General features: G+C 38.7%; 1 protein-coding gene across 2 annotated transcripts in view; it reads left to right on the forward strand.

Moving 5' to 3' along the window:
- The window catches only part of LOC109037771 (probable cytochrome P450 305a1), a 24,945-nt gene extending 2,365 nt beyond the window's left edge, over positions 1 to 22,580 (forward strand). Inside the window, exons 2-10 of one of the 2 annotated variants that reach the window (XM_072305122.1) lie at positions 546 to 697; positions 4,420 to 4,674; positions 6,915 to 7,100; positions 8,683 to 8,900; positions 9,376 to 9,484; positions 9,921 to 10,101; positions 16,866 to 16,983; positions 19,215 to 19,356; positions 20,889 to 22,580. In XM_072305122.1, the coding sequence (XP_072161223.1) occupies positions 550 to 697; positions 4,420 to 4,674; positions 6,915 to 7,100; positions 8,683 to 8,900; positions 9,376 to 9,484; positions 9,921 to 10,101; positions 16,866 to 16,983; positions 19,215 to 19,356; positions 20,889 to 21,160 (1,629 nt within the window). In that variant the 5' untranslated portion in view covers positions 546 to 549 and the 3' untranslated portion in view covers positions 21,161 to 22,580. Of the gene's footprint in view, positions 1 to 545; positions 698 to 4,419; positions 4,675 to 6,914; positions 7,101 to 8,682; positions 8,901 to 9,375; positions 9,485 to 9,920; positions 10,102 to 16,865; positions 16,984 to 19,214; positions 19,357 to 20,173; positions 20,684 to 20,888 lie in introns of those variants that run through there. The other variant, XM_072305121.1, reaches the window with a different exon arrangement.
- The last annotated feature ends 13 nt before the right edge of the window (positions 22,581 to 22,593 follow it).

A 22,593-nucleotide genomic window follows, 5' to 3' on the forward strand; every position in this document is an offset into this window, starting at 1 on the left:
GGTGTCTATTTTTTTTGAAACGGATTTGATTAAAACATCGTGTTTCGTAGTGCCAACAACTTTGAATTCACAAGTCCTACTCTGCTAAGGAAGAACGCCGTATGAACATTCGAGAGTTCCCAAATTTCCCTTGATAAAACATGTATTAATTACAACAGTTACGCATATTTTTTCTCAAAATTTTCAGATATTTTAGATTAAATTGCGTACAACTGTGTCTGAAAATTTTGGAAAATAATATTCGCAATTTTCCCAGTAAATTCGGTTTTTATTGGAGGAAATTTGGCAACGTCTAAAGGCTCGTACGGCGTTTTTCCTTAGCGCGGCAGTACTGGTCCCCCAGTGGCGAATCATTTGTGAAATACTCCATTTCCGGTTCCGTTCAGCTAGTTCCAGTGTCAACATATGTATGTAAGGGTGTAAGGGTGTATGTATGTATGTGTATGTGTGTGAGTGTATATTCGTTATCTGTGTTTGTTTGTTCGAATCTTTAACGTGTTTCATTTAATAAAAAATCGTAACTTCAAATTTTTATTGTTTTTGAGCGAAATGTGGGAAAACACCATCGCCGCGGAGGAGAGTGTCTACTTGAGTGAAAACGTTTGGCCAAAAATGATTTATGCAGCCATCTTCCTGATTGGACTCATACTAGCGTACGTTTTCAGAAACTTTCGTCGGCCGGAGAACTTTCCACCAGGTAATGTTTGATATTTTATTTCGTTACTTTGCCCGATCCTAGCCTCTTAGAAGGATCCTAAAATGAATCGGTCAGTTCGAAAACACACCAACTCGGGTTTTTTTCAATTTTCACTTTTTTACGGTTTGGTAACACTTATGGATAGAAGAATCTGCACACTAAAGAAAATTTCGAAATTGCAATAGGATGTGCTCGAAACAGCGACGGGAAAAGGGAAGAATCGAAGTATTTCATTGGAAATACCAATTTTTGGCCATTTCGAGGGAAACGGGTGACCATCCGATTTTGCGGTTTTCTTTTTTCGGTTCAGTATTCCTTGTACCAACAAGTTATATAAATATCAAAGCTTTATTCAGGTCGAAAAATATACATTTTTCAGGGCACTCTATGAAAAATCAGTATCTGAAAGTCGGTGAGAACGAAAACACACCAACTCGGAAATTTTTAAACGCTTGATTCTCTGTCATCAAACATATGGTGTATCGATTTCAACTTGGTGCTTTACAAAGTCGCTAAATACTTTTGTCTCTTGGCACCAAAAAGGTTTTTCTTAAACCAACTTCTTCGCCCGCTGCGCAGTTTTAGGTGTTTCCTGAGCATTTCTTTTTTTCCGAGTTGGTGTGTTTTCGAACTCGCTGATTCAAATATCCATCAAGACGCATCCTATGATCAGAGCTTCAACAAGTTTGTCTATTTATTGAAGAGCTAGGATTCTTGGTATGGTCTCGTTAAAATATCAATAGCTGGATTAGAATACTACTATGTGCCTCTTTTTGTGACTTACAGACCTCGCGTCATAATTTAATTTTCAGTTGGGAAAGTGACTACGACTACGTGATCTCTTGAAAATTGGTGTTATTTTCCACTCATCCTATGAAATAGTCTGTAAAAATCTCAAGAAAACTTGCTGCCAACAAAGGTACATTATGCTTAGGAGCACGCATCTGATGTGATTTATTCGAGGTTGCGATAGCTTTTATTTCTTACCGTGCGTTTAAGTCTCTCAAATAATGTTAAAAAAGAATCCTGACTATCTTTGAATGCTCATGCTGTTCACAAAAATACAACATATATCGGAGCATATTTAATGAATTTGAAGTTCAAAGCTTTCATTTTTTATTACCGTGCATTTCAGTCTCTAAAAAATGTCAGAGAAGAATACATATACTATACATATACTTATACGTATATAATATTAAATCATAAGAGTAACACGTAACGCATAACGCCTGAAGGTGAGAAGTGGTTAGGGAGCTTAGTCTCATTGCGTAATAAATACTGTTTATAAAGACATAATTACACAAAGGGTAATAATCAGACACGTCACATCGGGTGGAAACTGGAAAGAAGAAGATTTTTCTTCCGTGCAAATTCAGGTTTCCTTCCTTTGGGTCAATATTGATGAATTTTGATTAATTACAGCACGCTTTTTGAAAGTTTGCTGCCGTGCAATTTTTTCTGAATTTGAACCACACTTGGCTCCCACCCCCTCACCCCTTCTAGATTCCGATAGGACGCCTTTGACTATTTCTGTATCCGTTTACTGAAATTTTGAATTCATATTGAGCGCAGTGTAAGAGCGCATAACAAGAGTATTTTTACTGAACTTCTGAGAAGTGGCGATTCTTGCAAGTTGGCAATACAGTTTTCCCTTCGATGTTAAACAATCGATTTTGGTGGAAGTAGGCTGCCTCATGTAGAATCGATATTCACGATAGATTGACACGCGGAAAAAACATAGTTGCCAATTTATCAGAATCGCAATGGCACCAAAGATAAATTGGACTGTATTTTGCACTTTGGACCTATAAATTCTGGCGCATCTGAAAAAACACTTATGAGCATAGGGAAACTAATGGCACATGCGTTGTTTTTAAACCGGGCTGGAATTCATAGTTCCTAATTGCAAAATGTAGTCCAATTGGAGTCGCGACAAAATAAACTGATTGTGAGTAGGTATGTACGTACATATTCTACTCCGTGCACTCTTCGTGGATAACAAAGAACGGTAGCAGTGACTAGATTCTAGACTATACATGGTGTCATGGTGATATGGTGATCAGGAAATCTGCTGGCCATTATATGTATGATTCCTGCAAATGATAGCGATGCGTCTTGTTACGTTAAGTCAACACTGACAGACATTTAATACTAAGCTTGCATATAGTTACTACTGACGGCCATACCTAGCCAGGAATCTAATAGCGCCTACCATTCTTTTTTTTCGCCTGGGACGGCTAGACTAGTCTAATGTGTGACCGTGGCTTTCCTTGCTCGCCTTGGATGATTCTGCCACTGCCTCAAAAATCCTTCAGCCTCTTAGGAAATTAAAATTAACACTCTGATGTAAAAAAATCGATTTCGTTTAAAACCTCTGAACGGAAAAATAATGGTGCTGGGCTATAGACTGCTTGTCTATAAATGATGGGATGTCAGGCCCTTAAGGTAATGCAAATTAACATCATCGGGGTTTATAGCAAAAAATAGATGTGGGGTCAAAAAAAGAGTTTTCAAAATGCTCTTTAATACTCCTAAGATTGAGGGGCCAACAATTCAGTCTACCATGTATTATCAATAATCTTTTGAGAGTTTGAAATTAATTTTATTGGGATCCTTTGAGCGAAATGACGTAGGATGATTTTTTTTGAGCCGTGTTATAGTTCTCTGGGGTTATTTTTCTGTATTTTAAGCGCCCTTCTGCCTGCTTTCATCACAAATTAATGATCTCTTAGAAATCTGGCAAGAAATAGATTTCTAGTGGTTTTAAAGCGAGACCTCAGCTTGATTAAATGTACAGAGGCGGATCCAGTGATTTGGCAACACCGGATTCCCTACGTTTAGACCTATGTTAAGTAATCGATTCTTGTCAGAGTACTGCCCTGACAAAAATCGATACTTTTCCATAGGTTTAAACGGAGAAAATAATGTTGCCAATTTGCTGTATCCACCAATGGAAATGTAATACAATCGATGTGTTTGAAATTGTAACCATCGTTGGGCTTGTCATTCCAGTAAAATTGAAATTTCCGCCTCAAGGTAAATCATTTTTTAAGGAATTTTGGTGTCGAACATCATCTTCCAAAATCGTAGAATGAAGTCAAAAGCTCCGTTTCTAATCAACCATCAACATCGATACATTGAAATCTGTTGCAAATTGGAAAAGTCTTTTCGGCTTATTTTGGAATTTTGGAGGAAGAATTTTTTATTTTTCCAAAATAATCCTTATCATGGTGAAAATTTGAAAATTATGGACCTTACCAAGAATGGATTTCGCCGAGACATGGTGGATCCTCCCACCTTCCTGATGCGTCTAGAGGACACTAGACGCCTCCATAAAATCAATTTCCTGCCCAAGGATCCAAATGGCGCTTGTGTAGTTTCTAAAAGAGCCAGAGATACGCTGAAAAAATATAGTAGATTTTACCATACTCTGACATAGTGATAGGAGTATGGTAATAAACACTAGAATCTACGGCAGCATTTACCATACTATGGTATGTGTATCACGGAAGTTCTATAGTGAATACTCCTATGATTCTGATTATTTTGACTAAATAGCACTGTAAAAAAACAAGTAGACTCATAGTGGATGTTTCCATAAATTTTTTCATTGCAGCAGTTCTTTTATGCAAAATGTAGTCCAAATGTATAATACGCCCCTCGTCGTAAAATGACTCAGAACCTGAACCAATTTTTTTTCAATGTGTCGACTCTTTTTCTAGGACCCGAGGGGTTAAGATTCATCGGAAATGTTCCACTGATAAAGCGGTTGAGTCGAGAAAAAGGTGGCCTACATCTAGCATTCTCATCTCTGGCCGAGCAGTTTAAGACGTCGATTTTAGGCCTTCAGTTGGGCTCCGATTTGGTGGTTGTTGTCTTTTCGGAGGACAATCTCGCTGCAGTCCATCTCGATGAGGTTTTCAACGCCCGACCCAACGACTTTTTCTCTCGACTCCGCACTTTTGGCGTATGCAAAGGTGAGCCTTTAAACAAATTCTGTTGCATTGCACAAAAAGGATACAACTTGCCAAGCTTATTTATGAAAGCGCTTGTTTGGATCCAGAAATTAATAGCACGTTTGTTGGTCCTGAATACAGACGAGAAGCTTTTTTACGATACATGGTTCAGTTTTTGCATGAAATTCCCGCAACCAAACCGCATGGGCTGTTATGTCTTGCTAGAGAAAAACGCCGTATGAGCATTCGAATATTGCTAAATTTCCTCACAAAAATTAGTTTTTTTAAAAAGAAAATCCTGAATATTTTTCCTTGAAATTATCGGACTAATTAGATCAAATTACAAACGAAATTCTCTTAAAAACTGAAAGAGTAATGTATATAAATATTCCAAAAAATTCGTTCTTTTCCAAAGGAAATTTGGCAACGCTTGAAGGCTTATACGGTGTTTTACCTTAGCACGGCAGTATTTACGTGTTACGTAAGCTACTTAAAGGGGAATATAGGGAGATCGAAAAAGTGACGAAAAGTACTGAAGTTATACCTGAACGGAACTCCAGACTGATTCCGGTTAAATAGAACCAATTACGATCAAATTGATCCAACAAGTAATGATGTGAATAATTCTCTCAAACGAAAAGAAATGAAGTAGCAGTTAATGTCCTAAATGTGTTAAATTTTCAAGTCTTAAGGTGATTCGTCAAGCTCTCTGATGTGGTCGAACTGGCATGCGATATATCGCATCGATTAGGTAAAAAATCTGCCAAAATAGTCGACCTCATCGATGCGATATATTGCATGCTCGTTCGACCACGTCAGTGGACTTGAGAATGTCACCTTAGGCATGGCTAGGCCTAGGTTACATAATTTTTACATTGTTACTTTCTTCGAAGTGAGGTACGAGTATGGAATTAATTTCCGGTTAATTGAGAGTATTATATCATGACGGCTGTGCCTCAACGAGTGAGGTTAATTTTGAATTGAGTCGTATATTATTACACAGATAAATGCATAGCCAGAGCGTTTTGCTGAGGGGGCAGGGCTCCGGATTCTGCCTCTCCTACGGCGCACAGTGGATCGAGTCAATTGGAGAGGTCGGACAAAATTTGAAAACTTTAAACGCTTCTAACTCCGTTTGAACGAAACTTTGAGGTTCTCAGAGTGATTTCATTGGTTTCCGCGTAAAATTATCTACTATAAGCACCCCTTGAAATTTAAGATGTGACAAAATAAACGTCAAAATTTGCAGTTTTATTCAAAAATTTCATGTTCGACTTCTGTAATGGACTCGATCCACTGTGCGGCGGGAGGGAATGTGGTGAGTATTGAAGACTCTCGAGTGTGAAGGGGGGTTCGGAGAAGTTTCTTTGGAAATTTTTTAAAAAATCGATATCTTTCGGACTCGATTCGAACGAACCTCGATGTTTTTCAACAAGATTTCGGAGGCGTCGGTGTTTGTCGGCCTAAAATATAGCCTTTTCAGCAGGTTCCTGATATAAATAGTTCCTTAAGAGTCGAAATTCAGTTTCAAACTGGATCAGAATTTGAGACAAATCGTTTTTTTACAGAAAAAAGTAAAAATGTAGTCAGAGGCGGATCCAGCGATTTGTAAACAATGAATTTCCTTCATTTAAACCTATGCCAAATAATCGATTCTTGTCGGAGCATCTGGCCCCTCCAAGAATCGATATGTCAAAGGCAGTTAGTCAAATCAGGCATTTTATAAAATGCCTAGGCCGGTAGTCAAATTTTGACAGTTTACGGAAAATTCAGTGAATTTATGGCGAGGAGTTCACGGGTTCTCAATTTATGAGAAGAATAACTCTTCAAATCCGCGAACTCTCCTCGTTCCCTCCTTTTTACATGCATTTAGTATATTTAAGGATTAAAATTTTAAAAATTCTAGGTTTTAATCCGTGCTGAAAATTTCATGAGAAATGTGCATTCAGGATCTTAAAATTATTTAAAATACCATTGCATAATATATATTTATTTTTACATAGAATTCCCTCGTATAACAAATTATTTTGTCCTAAATTAGGGTAAGAAATCAAAATTTCAATCTAAGTAAGAATATTTGACTATTTGCCCAGGCATTTGATAAAATGTCTGATTTGACTATTTGCCTTCGACTGATACATTTCCATAGGTTTAAATGGATGAAATACAATGTTGCTACTTTGCTGGAGCCGTCAATGATTACATTTCTCCTAATCGAAACTCTAAATCATCAATATCCTAATCAATACCTATATCTACAGGAGTCACATTCACAGACGGGGATTTGTGGCTGGAGCACCACAAGTTTGCACTCAAGCACCTCCATCAGCTGGGCTTCGGCAAGGTGAAAGTGAAGAACCTCATCAAAGAAGAAATAAGCCATTTCGTCAAGCTTCTCAATAATCAGAGGGACGATGTCTGCATCACCAAATACCTCGCACGTTTAGGTCAGTGACTTTACAATTGAATCAGTGAGTTCGAAAACACACCAACTCGGCAAAAAAAATTGTTCAGGAAACACCTAAAACTGCGCAGCGGGCGAAGAAGTCAGTTTAAGAAAAACCTTTTTGGTGCCAAAAGACAAGTACTCAGAGACTTTGTAAAGCACCAAGTTGAAATCGATACACCGTATGTTTGATGACAGAGAATTAAGCGTTTAAAAATTTCCGAGTTGGTGCGTTTTTGTTCTCGCCGACTTTCAGACACTGATTTTTCATAGTCTACCCAGAAAAGTTTATATTTCCGACCTGAATAACGCTTGAATATGTATATAACTTGATGGTACAAGTTATACTGAACCGAAAAAAAAAACTGCAAAATCGGATAGTCACCCGTTTCCTTTGAAATGGCCAAAAATTGGTATTTCCAATGAAATACTTCGATTTTTCCCTTTTCCCGTCGCTGTTTCGAGTTTTTCCTATTGCAATTTCGAAATTTCCCTTTGCGTGCAGATGCTTCTAATAATACTTCAGCTCAATAAAAACCATCAAGTGAACGTGCCAGCGGGGGTGGGGTGCATAAGACGCGTTTACTCGTGTTGGAAACATTTTTTGGGAAAGCCCTGTCAATACTACTCACCGAACTTTGCGCGAACGTTAAGTTTCGTTAACCTATCTCTGCGTGAACAAGGCCTTCCATTCATAAGAAATGAACGAAACAATTATAAAGGAACAAACATAAATGTGGTTTAATGATTTTAACCTCCGCCGCTGAGCCGCGCAGACCGCACCGAGTTTGACGCAATGCGTGAAGTATTCACGCAGTCTTGTATGCGCTATGCATTTCACGCTGACCGCACAGTGTTTGGCGCAATGCGAAAAGTATTCATGCATTCTTTTAGGCGCTATCCGTTTCACGCTGACCGCAGTGACCGCGCTGTATATGATGCAATGCGTGAAGTATTTGTGCAGTCTTGTAGGAATGTAGGCGCTAATATGTGTTACATGCCGACCGCCGCGCCGATGGCTTCTCCTTTTCATCTCAAGTCCTCGTCATCATTTTTCTCTCAGTCGCGCCGCGCGCCGTTGCGTTCCTGGCCAAATTGCGTGTTGGGTCTCTCTCTTAACTCGATTAATTAAAGGTGCTGTCTCTTGTATCACCGAAAGACGACAAAATTAGAAATTACTATACTCTAAGGAAATGAGAGATTTTGTTTGTAATTTTTTTTCTAAATCCGATTTTTTTATACCTACATTTAAAAAAATTGCAAAATTTGCCGCCGCCTAGATTTGCCGCCATGGGCCGAGGCCCATGTTGCCACCCCCTTAATTCGGTCCGGTGTTGGTTTGAGCGACTGAACACGCTTTTGCAATTTAGCCCATGTACATCCTGTACTTTTAAACAGTAAGCAGCTTTTGTACCAACTTTTTTCTTATCCACTTGTTTTTTTGTTTTTTTTTTTCAAAATACTTTCCACGTGTATTTTGGATCTTCATCCCTTCGATATTTGCGAAAAAGGGAATAAGCATTTCGTCCAATTTCATCCACTTGAGATTTTTTACTAACTATAAGAACTCAATTTCTCGGCAGTGTTGAACGTGCTGTGGACGGTTGTGGCAGGAACACGTTTTTCGCTGGACGACCCCAAGCTAGGCCGCCTCCTGGAGTTGATGAATTCACGTTCAAAAGCGTTCGATTTTTCTGGCGGTCTCCTGAATCGATTCCCATGGATGAGGTTCCTTGCCCCCGATAAATCAGGATACAAGCTCATTTCCAACCTCAACTCGGAACTCCGCAATTTTCTTATGGTTGGTACTTTTTCCAATTGCTAAATGGTCGGATTTAACCAAAACTCGACCATTCACGTTGGAAGTTTGAAAAAAAACATGGGTGTGAAGCCGCATGCAAAATTTGGACAGCAGTTTGCAATTTGGAACTATAATTTCTGGCTCTTCTGGAAAAACACTTATGTGCATAGGGAAAGTAATGGCACATACGCTGTTTTTAAACCGGGCTAGATTTGAGAGTTCCAAATTGCAAAATGTAGTCCATTTGAGAAGGAGGCTGAACTGCGGGCTGATCGTTGAAATTGTTATTATTGTTACCTCTTGTTGATAAGTCGTTTGTTTTTCTTAGATGTTTGAGCTTGTGTCAGTTTCGTTTATAATCATTTTTGATATATTTGTAAAATACAGCTTTGCTGATTCACTTTATCATTGGGTGTCATTATTTTGGAAAAAATAAACAAAATTTGATGCTTTCTTTTCTACAACAAAATTTCAGGATGAAATTGAAAAGCACAAAGGAACTCGGACCGATGAAGTTAGAGATTTCATGGATTTATATTTAGAAAAAATTGACGCGCCTGGAACAGACAAAGGCATATTCAACGGTGAGAAATCTTACTTTTCTTACTACAATAATGCATGTGCACGTATTTCGCAAGCATACGCGGTGCGTAACACTACTGTTGGGGAAGGGGATTTGAACCTCCATTACAAATGCGTTACGAGGGAGAGACGACGGCGGTCAGAAAGTGGTAAAATTTTCGCAAAGCGGCAATTTCCATGCAAAATTCTTTACGAAACGCCAGTTTGAGAAGGAGGAGGGATCGTAAAGAGCGTTACGTCATTTTTTGAGGGTTGCAGGTGTGGCAATTTGGCAACACCGGGTTTCCTCCATTTACACCTATGTTAAACAATCAATTCTTGTCGGATCACCCGGCCTCTTCAAAAATCGATACATTTCCATAGGTTTAACGGAGAAAAACAATGTTGCCAAATTGCTGGATCCGAAAATGATTATGATCACCGTCTTCGTCGTTTCAGAGGACCAACTGGTCGCAGTGTGCCTGGACTTCTTCATCGCTGGCTCGCATACAACTAGCGACACTCTGGGTTTTGCGCTGCTGGCTATGACGCGGTATCCTGACGTTCAAGCTAAAGTTCAGCGGTGCTTGGACGCTGCAGTTCTGCCAGGAACGGCTCCCGACTTCACTGAAGAAAAGGGGTAAACAGTTATTCCTATAATCATTTTGAAACTAGGGGGCTCCGCCCCCTGGCCGCTACTCGGCCATCGAAATCGTCCAGCCTACAACTGTCTTACTCCCCTTCCTCACCCGGTCCATCGAGCGTCTTAAGGTGATTCGATGGACGTCATATTTTGTGTCAGGACGGCATGCGATATATCGCATCAATTGGTTCCATTTTTTCAGCTACTCGTCATTTTTCTCCAAATTTGAGATCGCAATTCTGTTGTCATTAGACTAAAGCACTCACCTACCAATTTTAACAAAGAAATTCAACGTAATGAAGGCGTGGTTTTTTTAGAGAGAAAACATCGCATTCGATACTGATATCGAAACTGCACTCGAATGCAATATTTTCTCTCTAAAAAAAACCACGACATTATTACGTTGAATTTCTTCGTTAAAATTGGTAAGTGAGTCCTTTAGTCTCCTGACAACAGAATTGCGATCTCAAAATGGACCACTAGACAGGGTACAAATTTAAGCATACTAATACATGTTTCTTAACCGAAGTTTCATGTAGAACACGATTCACACAACGAAAATTACTGAAACCAAATCCTAACGAAGATATTAACCTTTTCATTTCACATTGGTCACGAGGAATTTGAACTGCCCGCTCACAAGAAACTCAAAACTCTACGTGAGTCAAATCGCGCACTACAATGGTTTCAGCAAGCTTCTATATCGAGCAATGTTCATTTCCCACCATGTGTTGTTCAAACTATAAGCAACTTGCTGTAGCTGAGCCAAAGCGTCAAGACTGAGGTTGCCAGATTTTTATATCGCTGAGACGTTCATGATAACGTTTAGCGCGCGATGTGAATCACGTAGAGCATTGAGTTTTCATGAGCGGGTGGTTTCAATTCACGCATCAAGAATCATTAAATATCTTCGTAAGGAGTTAATTTCGGTAATTTTCGTTGTGCGTATCGTGTTTTACGTGAAATTTTGGTTAAGAAACATGTATCAGAATGCTGAAATTCGTACCTTGTCTAGTAGTTCATTAGCTGGTAAAAAGGAACCAATTGATGCGATACATCGCATGCCATTTTGACACAAAAGAGCGACGCCAAAAATGACCGTTTTTTGGCACAATTTGGGCCAGCGGGGATTTTTCTAAAACCGGGCCCAAACGATACCTTATGATACCCCAAAACTCTGGTAAAAATTTTATCTTGAGTATACGCCCGGTTTTTGAGAAATGAGGGGGCAAAGTTGCCAAATCGCCATCATTCTGGACAGCATTTCTACAGCAAAAAGACGGGGAAAATGGACGAAAAAGTCAAATCTTTGATGGGTTTCGGCTGTAAATGTTCTCATTGGGCCCCCAAGCATTTAACTCTGTTCAGTTTCAAAAATTTTGGTCGCCCAGTGGTCCACAATGGGGAGAAATCGTCGACAAATCAGGATTCTTTGTCAAATTTTTATAAATGGAAGTAAAATTGTCGGTCTGCTGCAGTTTTCATGGCTAACAATGTTCTTATTGGTCCTCAATGCATGAAAATGTGTTCAGCTTCACAAATGTACATCGCACAGTGGTCAAAAATGGGGGAATTAGTGGACAAATTAAGATCCTCTGTCAAACCGTTGGTCCCCAGTAGAGTTTAAATCCCGGAAAAATTCATGTTTTTATTTTTTTTAATTATTTATATATGTCAGACCGTATTGTCTATAGAACGTTGTTATAGAATAGACTTTGTAGCATTATTTCAATAAAATATGCAAACTTTCAGAAATTTAAAAAAGAAAGAAAAATGGAGAGAAAAAATTTAAAAAAGATTTAAATAGTCAAAAAAAGAATTTACAGAATTTTTCTGGGATCTACAGTCTACTAGGAACCAATAGTCATACATCATTTTTAAAAAGTTAGGCAGAAGATCTTAATTTGTCCACTAATTCCCCATTTTTGACCACTGTGCGATGTACATTTGTGAAGCTGAACACAATTTCATGCATTGAGGACCAATAAGAACATTGTTAGCCATGAAAACTGCAGCAGACCGACAATTTTACTTCCATTTATAAAAATTTGACAAAGAATCCTGATTTGTCGACGATTTCTCCCCATTTTAGACCACTGTACGTCCAAAATTTTGAAACTGAAGACAATCACATGCACGGGGGCTCAATAAGAACATTTACAGCCCAAACCCATAAATGGTGTAACTTTTTCGTCCATTTTTCCCGTCTTTTTGTTGTAAAAATGCTGTCCAGAATGATGGCGATTTGGCAACTTTGCCCCCCCATTTCTCAAAAACGGTGCGTATACTCAAGCTAAAATTTTTACCAGAGTTTTAGAGTATCATAAAGTATCGTTTGGGCCCGGTTTCAGAAAAATCCCTTCTGGCCCAAATTGTGCCATTCTTGGCGTCGCTCTTTAGCGTCCATCGAATCACCTTAAAAATGATTTTATTTGCGATAGTTTCCCACTTTCGGACTTTGAAGGATATCGGAGTTATGTTTATTGCCGAGTTTTTTTTTTATTTTTTATTTAGAGGTCAAACGTGACATTTTATTAGTACAAGGATGTGGGCTCGGGTTTTATCAAACGGTTATATACTGTCATTTTCTCTTTCTTACATGTCGGTGTCACTCAAAACCGTGGATTTAATTCCGGGTTTTGGACGAAATTTAAGATATGCAAGGAAAATGCCAGACGAATAAAAAATACTCGCTCGATATAGGGTTAATGATCGAATCGGTGAATTCTTTCCGATTACTGGGCGTTATGTAAAGTCAGACGGAAGAATGTCGGAACTTGCGCGACGCGACCGATTTGACGCGACGATGGACGTGCACGGTGCCCCTGAACTCACTTTAAATGCGACTTTGTTGTACATCAAAAATTCAAGTTGGAGGTTGTAGTGGGGTACTCCCTGATGGGTTTTTGGGCAATTTCGAAATAGGTTGTCGGAGCTCCTCGAAAAATAATCGCATTTTTGTGGTTTTTTAGGGGTAAAATAGCAAAATTGGCCTCCGGGCGACAAATTAAACCCCCTCTCCCTCATCCTTGCCTTGACCGATCTGAATTTTTAGTATGTTTTTACCTGGTATAAGATGGGACTTTTCTGAAATTTTCATGCCCATACAAATTTTTTTGCTCCCGCGGCAGCGTTGCCAAGTTGCGGACTCCAAAATATCGAATTTAATGATAAAATGAAGGTTTCGGAGTGTGATTTCCATTCAAAATCAAAAATTCAAATTGTAAGTTGTAGTAGGGTACTGCCTGATGGGGTTTTGGCCAATTTCGAAGTAGAGTGTTTGAGATTTTTGAAAAGTAATCGAATTTTTGCGGTTTTTTAAGGGTAAAATAGCACACTGAGCACGGGGCGGCAAGTTGAACCTTTTCTCTCTCATCCTTGCCGTGACCGATCTGAACTTTTAGTATGTATTAACCTGGTATAAGATGTGACTTTTCTGAAATTTTCATGCCCATACAAAATTTTTTGCCCCCCGCGGCAGCGTTGCCAATTTGCGGACTCAAAAATATCGAATTTGATGATAAAATGAAGGTTTCGAGGTGTGATTTCCTCCAAAATTTCACGAAAAATGTGCAATCTGAGAGTTTTCGATAAGAAAAGGCATATTTGAACAATTTAGAGTTGCAGTGTTGCCAGCTTTTGATTTAAAATTCGTCAAAATGACCCAAATCGCGTTGCAACCTCGAGCGCTGGATTTTTATTTCGTTCAGAATTGGTTATTACGGTTCTTCTGTACTCTATGCATTTAGGTACCATGAAAATTATGCCATTACTTACTTGATGGGTGCAGCTAACTCAAAAAGAGAGGCCGGATAAAGCGATGAGTCGGGGGAAAACGAGCGGTTCGGGTTGACAGAAAGTTCTTAAATCTACTCCATCACCAGAAAGTAGAATTTGAGAACTTTCTCCCACCCCCCAAACCTTATCCCTGTTGCAGTCAATCCTTTGAACATCTGATCTGAAATTTTGCCCCCGAATTTTTACCAAAAACATGAAAAAAAAAACAGTTTTTGTGCAAAAACACATTCATGTTTTTGGTAAAAATTCGGGGGCAAAATTTCAGATCAGATGTTTCGATTACTTTTCAAAAATCTCAAACACTCTACTTCGAAATTGGCCAAAATCCCATCAGGCAGTACCCTACTACAACTTACAATTTGAATTTTTGATTTTGAATGGAAATCACACTCCGAAACCTTCATTTTATCATTAAATTCGATATTTTGGAGTCCGCAACTTGGCAACGCTGCCGCGGGAGCAAAAAAATTTGTATGGGCATGAAAATTTCAGAAAAGTCCCATCTTATACCAGGTAAAAACATACTAAAAATTCAGATCGGTCAAGGCAAGGATGAGGGAGAGGGGGTTTAATTTGTCGCCCGGAGGCCAATTTTGCTATTTTACCCCTAAAAAACCACAAAAATGCGATTATTTTTCGAGGAGCTCCGACAACCTATTTCGAAATTGCCCAAAAACCCATCAGGGAGTACCCCACTACAACCTCCAACTTGAATTTTTGATGTACAACAAAGTCGCATTTAAAGTGAGTTCAGGGGCACCGTGCGTGACGTCGCTTATGACGGCCGCGGGCGAGAAGGTGGACGCAGTTTCGATCGGAATGACACGGTCGATAGATGAAAACGTGAATCGATCAACTAGATCGATTGCGAATTTGTCGATGAGAAATAATGTAAAATAGACGAATACCTTGTAGTCACCCTATGCTTTGTCACCTTGTCTTCTCGCTGTTGTCACCAGGGACCGGTTATTTTTTAAATATATTTTTCAAACAATGTTATCTGCCACATGGCAATACCAACAATTGGATTGCATTTTGCAAAAAGGAACCACTAGCATTGCAATGTTGCTGAGATTGAGATTGAGAAAAATTACCATCTAAATTTCATAGTTTTTCACAATTTCCGCAATTTTATTGCAAAGGATGAAGTTGCACAATTTTAGCATCATTGCAATGCTAGTGGTTCCTTTTTGCAAAATCCAATCCAATTTCACTACATTTCAGAACAAAAAGTATTAGAAATACAACAGAGTAGTATTATTTTTTTTACTGTTGATTTTGACAACAAGGGACCGGTAGCTCTGTTTTTAGCTTTTGTTTATTTAGATTTTTTAACTTTTTCTTTTTCGACGGTTGATAGTGACCGGGAGACCGATCGAAACGTCCCGCGTTTTGTAAATTTTTGCGTTTTTCAGCCTCGTTCCCGCCTTTTCCTGTCCTATTTTATATATTTGTACACACAAAGAAAAAAAGAAAAATATTTGGGCAGCATTTATCATACTCTGGTTAAAAAGCGGCACAACCAGACAATATGGTAACTTCCATCAAAGTTATTGTCACTGTAAGGTCAAATCTTGCTACTTTCACGATAATTTTGATGAAAGTTACCATACTCTCTGACTGTGCCGTTCACTAACCGGAATATGGTAAATGCTAACTAATTTCCGTGTAGTCACTATATACATAATTTTAAAAAAAAATATCTAATCTAACTGAAAACCCTACGATTAAGTCAACAATTAGTATGGATTTGATCGAATCATGTCTTTGTCTATCGTATTACAGAATTTTCGAAAAATGACGCGATCACAATGACTCAAGCCCATCATCCTATTATATGCACATACTAATGAAATATTAGGGACAAGAATCCCTGGTGAAAATTGGCGATAAGAGCTGCGTTTCAAAATACCATAGGAATTCCTATAGCCGGCTAAAGAAGGCTACAGAAAATCATATAGCAGGCTTTAGAATGCGGAGAAAATCGTACGGCCGGGCGGCTATACGAAGCTATGCAAAATTATCCAGCCGGGCTATAGCTCCTATCGCCGGGCTTTACACTTAACCGCCTGGCTGTTGCTTTTTCGCCATCGATAATTAAGGGCTATAAGAAATTGTGTAGGAATTCGTGTGCTTTGGAAATCATTAAGTTTGATACGGAACCATCTTCTTATTTACAAAACACACATTATATTTTCCTTTGATACATATTTTTTTTCATCAATTAAAATGAGAATAATCCATACGGGATGTGCAAACATTTCAAAATCATGAGTTGAATAACGCTGACTCCGCCAGATTAAATATCAGAGCCGAACACAAAGCGGAGCGGCGCGGTGACGTACTAGCGCCTACAAACCTAACAGGGATACTTCACGCATTGCGCAACGCGTGAAGTATCCCTGTTAGGTTTGTAGGCGCCAATGCGCGTTCCGCGCGGGGCTGCCCGCCTGCCGCGCCGCAGCGTGCCACGGCGCTTGAAGCAACTATTTCACACCAGAGGTATTGCACAGTATCATACGAAACTGAAGGCGCTCTAATATATTAGGAATGGCAGGCATCCATCAAAAGTACGGAGATTTCCTCGCAAAATAAATCAAGATACTACGGCCCAAAAAGAGAGCAGTAGTCCAAAAACTCACTAAGTCCTAGCATCCGTAATTAGTAACGTTTAACATACACTTTATCGCCTGGCTGCTGCTTGGTCGCCATCGGCTATAAAAGGCTATAAGAAATTGCGTAGCCGGCTATAGAAGCTATTGGAAATCTTACTGCCGGCTGTAGGTCTATGGTAGTTTGGAACACAGATTCTACTGCCAATTTTTACCAGGGATGTCCCCAATTTCAATTTTCGCCCTCGATATGCTTTCGCAGATTTAGGATTCATTAGTTTTCTTTAGAATTTAATCATTGCCCCGTTAACATCGCTCCGATTTTTTTCTTTTCCCTCTTTTTTTTGCCAGAATGAACTACGTGTCTGCAGTACTTCTGGAGGCGATGCGCAGCTGTTTTGTGGCTCCGACGTCTGGACCTCGTCGCGCCACGCGAACCACCACGGTCGGCGGCTACACCATTCCTCAGGTCTCTGCCCTCTTTCATTCTATGCCTTCATTCAAAAGAAGTTGAATATCATTAACAGTTTAAGAAGAAAAAAACATAATATGCGATAATTTGAGACTGGTGGCATCTATGTACAGGGTTGCACGGGTGAAATGAAAATATGAAATATTGAAAATCTCCGTGAATGATTTCATGAAATTTCACAGATTTGTGAGACATATGAAAAATTTGAAGCATATTTACAGGGGCTGGGTATGCAACACGTGCTAAGAAACAACAAAAGGCGTAAAAATCACTCGCCTTTCTCTTAATTTTGCACTTAAATTTGAAAAATATTTTTCAAAATTCTTCATATTTCTCTGAAATTTTACGAAATATTTCACATGAAATTTCAAGATTTTATTTTTCATGAAAAATTGCAACTCTGCCTATGTATAATACACCCCACTGGCGAAATCAACCTAAGGGTTGATTATTGAAATTGATAGACAAAGCTGTAGACAAAGAAGACAAAAGGGATATGGAGGGATTCTATTGGTGGAAGCGGGTGGTTACAATAGACAAAGGAGATAATAAATAGACTAACTAACAGCAACCCACGAGAGACCCTATGGTTAGTCCATAATTTTCCCCCTTTCCCTATGAGAACCACCCATTTCAACCGATAGGATCGCTCCATACTCCCTATGTCTCCTTTGTCTATAGCTTTGTCTATCAATTTCAAAAATCAGCCCACTGTCCAGGGACTGGTCAACTTTTTTGCACCGTCCGCGAACTCTGCCGTGCTAAGGAAGAACGCCTTTGATTTGCGTATTGCGTGTTGAAAAATGGAAGGCGCTACCGGCTACCGTCTTACAAGTTTGTCGGTTAAAGTATGGATCGCATTGAAAATTAACGATCAGAGCCGTTGGCGAGATTCTCAGACTTTTGACCAGTCTACGGCATTGTTGTCAGGTTGTACTAAAAATCATCACTTATCTCCATTTAAAACCATGTAAAATACTCAAATTTTATCGATAAATCTGACAAAATTGGTCTGCAGACTGGTTGCCCAGTTCGCACACTGAGCAATTTTGCGAACAAGGTGCAACATTTATACTGCCGAGCTACGGAAGAACGCCGTATGAGCATTCGAGAGTTGCCAAATTTTCCCGGATAAAATATGTATTTTTGACGAAATTTATGTTTATTTTTCCTTTAAATTGTCAGATATTTTAGATTAAATTGCGAACAAAATAGTCTGAATAATCGGAAGAGAAATATTTACAATTTCCTCAATAAATTAGTATTTTATCAGAAGACATTTGGCAACGCCTGGATGTTCATACGGCGTTTTTCCTTAGCACGGCAGTATATTGAATAGATACGCATGCAGAGACATAAACTGCGGCACCTAAGGTGAGAAAAAAAAAAACAGTTAAAACTCCATTAGAAGTCAAAGGGTGTTAACAAACGCGCACATCTTCATCGATGACGCACAGACGGTTCAACGATGACGTACTGATACCATAAGCAGCAACATTGCTAAGTGCATTGGTGAGTCATCGAAGAGCCATTAGTGAGTAATTACATTAGTCATTGGCGAATTGAGGCATTCGCTCGAAAAATGGGTGAGCTGTCGGAATTAGAGTCCCTTTATACCCAGAGTTACGACATCTCACTTTTGGCTGGGCTGAAAGTGGCCGAAAAAAAATCCAATTCTGATCGGTTCTCCCTCATGGAGTCACAAATGAGTGCACCAAGATGGCGGTATCTCGAATGTGAACAAAAATAATGAAAATATAACCGAATTGTGGTTTATCAAGAGTGAATTGTTATTTTCATCGCATCAAAATGAAAATAGATTAAGAAATTATCCACTAACCGATCTAATTTTATTTTATTGCAAAATCTTTGGTTAGGTCATGATCAGTTTTGTTGATGTTTCTTGTTCTTGGATGACAGACATCGCAGGATTCCTTACCCTTATCCCTCAATGTCGTTCGTTTGGGTGCACACTTTTGTGACACCATGGCCAGCCCAGGCCAGCTGATATAATCGAGATGTCTTAACTCTGGATACAAAAGGACTCCAGTCGGAATGAGGTCAATGAAGGTGGAACACAATCAAAATTTTATTAAATTTTGAAACGCACGGCAAAATAAATTAGTTCAGGCGTTGGTCGTTGGTGAGTCATGCCAGCTTTTTTGCAGCTTATTTTGTGTTTGTTATTTGTCGTGTTTTTAAAAAAATGTTTGTGTCCATCTTTTCAGGGTACGACAGTATTAATGAGCATTCACTCTATACTGAACGACAAGAAGCGATGGAGCGATCCGGAGATGTTTAGACCGGAAAGATTTTTAGACAATGACGGGAATATTACCAATTCTGACCGGTTGTATTTCTTTGGACGAGGTAAAAATAGGCTATCGATAAGTATACACAGATATTTTATCTGTGGAGGGGGGCTGAATAAAATTCCTCAATTTAATTTTCACGTCACTATTTCAATGAATGGAAACGAGGAATTTCCCTATATTTTATTTGTTTTGACATGGTAGACGATTGACGCTTTTAAAATCACGTTTTTCCTTTTATTTTAGGAGCATAAAAAGACAAAGTTCATGACTGGTGACACCAAGTGTCCCCCATGCGTGTTGCAAATCGATTTTTCTATAGATCTGTCTATCGATTTGTGATGTTCACTTAAGGCATACTTTGAGCAATATTTTAAAAAATTACCAGTCCTCATTTGTATCATGTGCTAGAGTCATGCAAGAATTGTCTTAAGATTCGAACTGTACTGCACATCGCAAACATTGATTTTCGGTAAAAAAATTCAGTATGATTTTACTCTCCGGGATTTTGAAAAAAAAAAAAAAAAAAAAACATACATATCAGAAATTATTGAAAAATGGATCAACACTGGGAAAAAAGTCGCCTGAGTCTAGAGCCCAGACTCTTAAAAACATTGACAAGAAAAATTACTCTTGATTCAATCGGATTTTTGCTTAAATCGAGAACCAAAACTCTTAGTTTAAGCGGATTTCTTTTGATTGGAGCAAAAAGCCGATTGAATCGACAGTATTTTTTCTTGTCATTTTTTTCAAAAGTCTAGGCTCTGGATCCAAGCGACTTTTTTCCAGTGAACTATAATAAATTGTTCTAGTGATTAAATTATTATAAATCCACCTTAAATTCGATTGAACCTACGCTATATTGACTATTTCAGGTAAGCGGAGGTGTATTGGAGAGGCGCTGGCAAGGAACTTCATCTTCCAGTTTTTCACTAGTCTCCTTTACCATTTCGAGTTTTCGGCTATTCCCGACAAACCTCTCCCTACAACTCCCGTAGCAGGGATCTTTCTAAGCCCACAACCGTTCCACGTGAACTTGAGGCCCAGAATCTCCAAACAGATCGCGGAACCCGGAAGCCGGTTCCTCCATCCAGTTTTGGCCGCGGAGATTGGTCTAGAGGAATATTCGACTTTACACCGAAGATGAAGAAATTAGTGGTCCTCTGACAGGTGACCACGATGATGATCTCTAAGTATTGACACTTACTGCGATTCTATTAATCGTTATCGAACGCCCTTCAAGAAGAGCACAAGTGCTTTTTTGGAATTTCTTTGCAGTAAGGACGAGAGCATGTTTTTTCTGTAATTTTACGTTGGAAAAAAAACACATTGGATCTAGAGTCCAGACTCTTAAAAACATCGACAAGAAAATATACTCTTGATTCAATCGGATTTTAGCTTAAATCAAGAACCAAGCCCCTTAATTTATTGAGCGGATTTCCTTTTGATTTAAGCAAAAATCTGATTGAATCGAGAGTCCTTTTTCTTGTCAATGTTTTCAAGAGTCCGGACTCTAGATCCAATGTGTTTTTTGTTTTTTTCCAGTGCACCTTAAATTCGATTGAACTCACGCTTTATTGTCTATTTCAGGTAAGCGGAGGTGTATTGGAGAGGCGCTGGCAAGGAATTTCATCTTCCAGTTTTTCACTAGTCTCCTCTACCATTTCGAGTTTTCGGCTATTCCCGACAAACCTCTGCCTACAACTCCCGTAGCGGGGATCTTCCTAAGCCCACAACCGTTCCACGTCAACTTGAGGCCCAGAATCTCCAAACAGATCGCAGAACCCGGAAGCCGGTTCCTCCATCCAGTTTTAACCGCGGAGATTGGTCTAGGGGAATATTCGACTTTACACCGAAGATGAAGAAATCAGTGGTCCTCTGACAGGTGACCGCGATGATGATCTCCAAGTATTAAGCTGATTCGTCAAGCTCGAGTGACGAGCTCGAACTGGCGCGCGACATATCGCGATGATTATAGATAAAAAATCTCGGTGAGAAAAGATTTTGAAATTTTAGCAAAAAAAGGACGATACCCCCTGCGCAAGAGCCTAAAGAATCATTCTAAGCCCAAAATCGGCAAAATTCAGAGAAATTAAAGCAGAATAGTGTTTGGAAAAAAAAATTGCATTTGATACAGAAATCGATAGCTGAATCGAATGCGAGATTTTATCCCAAGCACTATTCTGCTTTCATTCCTCTGAATTTTGCAAATTTTTGGCTTCGAAATGATTCTTTATGCTCATGCGCAGGGGCTATCGTCCTTTTTTGCTAAAATTTCAAAATCTGCTGAGAATTTTGACCTAATTGTTGCGATACATCGCATGCCGGTTCGATCACGTTAATTGAGCTTGACTTAACATTTACTGGGGTTCGATTAATCGCTTTCGAACGCCCTTCAAGAAGAGCGCAAGTGCTTTTTTGGAGTTTCTTTGCAGTAAGGACGAGAGCATGATTTTTCTGTAATTTTAAGATCTTCTAAAAGAGCTTTGAAAAAAGCTTTTAAAGTATCGTGTGGTGATCCAGTTATCATTTAAGAGTACGTATATTTTATTATTCGAAAAAGCATGGGGAAACCAAGAGGCAATTCTAAAAACTGCTCTGTTGAAATATAAATCTACACGTGGAATTTAGTATTACCTATTAATTTATTTATCAAACCATCTCGCTGATAATTTATTAGATTTATTATATTTCTTTATTTTATTTATTAATTCCAATAACAGTTATCCATGAAGCCTTTCATGTGTAAAGGCGACTTTGGGACCTGCACTATCTTTTTTAATTTCAAAAGAAGGAGCTTCAGAAAATTTCATTAATTTTCTGTTATTATCAATATTTGGAAACGTAGGAATTTGAAAACAAGAACTTTTTAAAAAATGAAACTGCTGCACTAAAATATAAATGAATATATGATATTTGAAAAGTAATTAGATAGTAAATATCATTCCCAGTTTCAGTGCGAGAAGATTATTTGACCCAGTTTCTACCAAGAAACAAGGTAAGAACATTCTTTAGGTTGTGCAATAAAGGTAAAGATGTTAGTTTAATTTTTAAAAATTATGTTATCAACTAAAGATCTCAAAATGTTACTTCTCATAAAGGGAGAGCCTTTGGATTAATAATTGAATATTAAAAGTATCAAAATCCTGTTTGAAATACTTGTGTATTTTTTTACTTTGATGAAGTCACGCTGAACGAAGCACTCAAAAATATATGTTAAAATACTTTTCATGATGACAATTTCTAATAAATATGTTTCAATTTCTGAATAAAATTTCTTGAAATGGATTTGTGA

The sequence above is a fragment of the Bemisia tabaci genome, chromosome 10 (genome assembly GCF_918797505.1).
Source record: "Bemisia tabaci chromosome 10, PGI_BMITA_v3".
NCBI classification, from domain to species: domain Eukaryota; kingdom Metazoa; phylum Arthropoda; class Insecta; order Hemiptera; family Aleyrodidae; genus Bemisia; species Bemisia tabaci.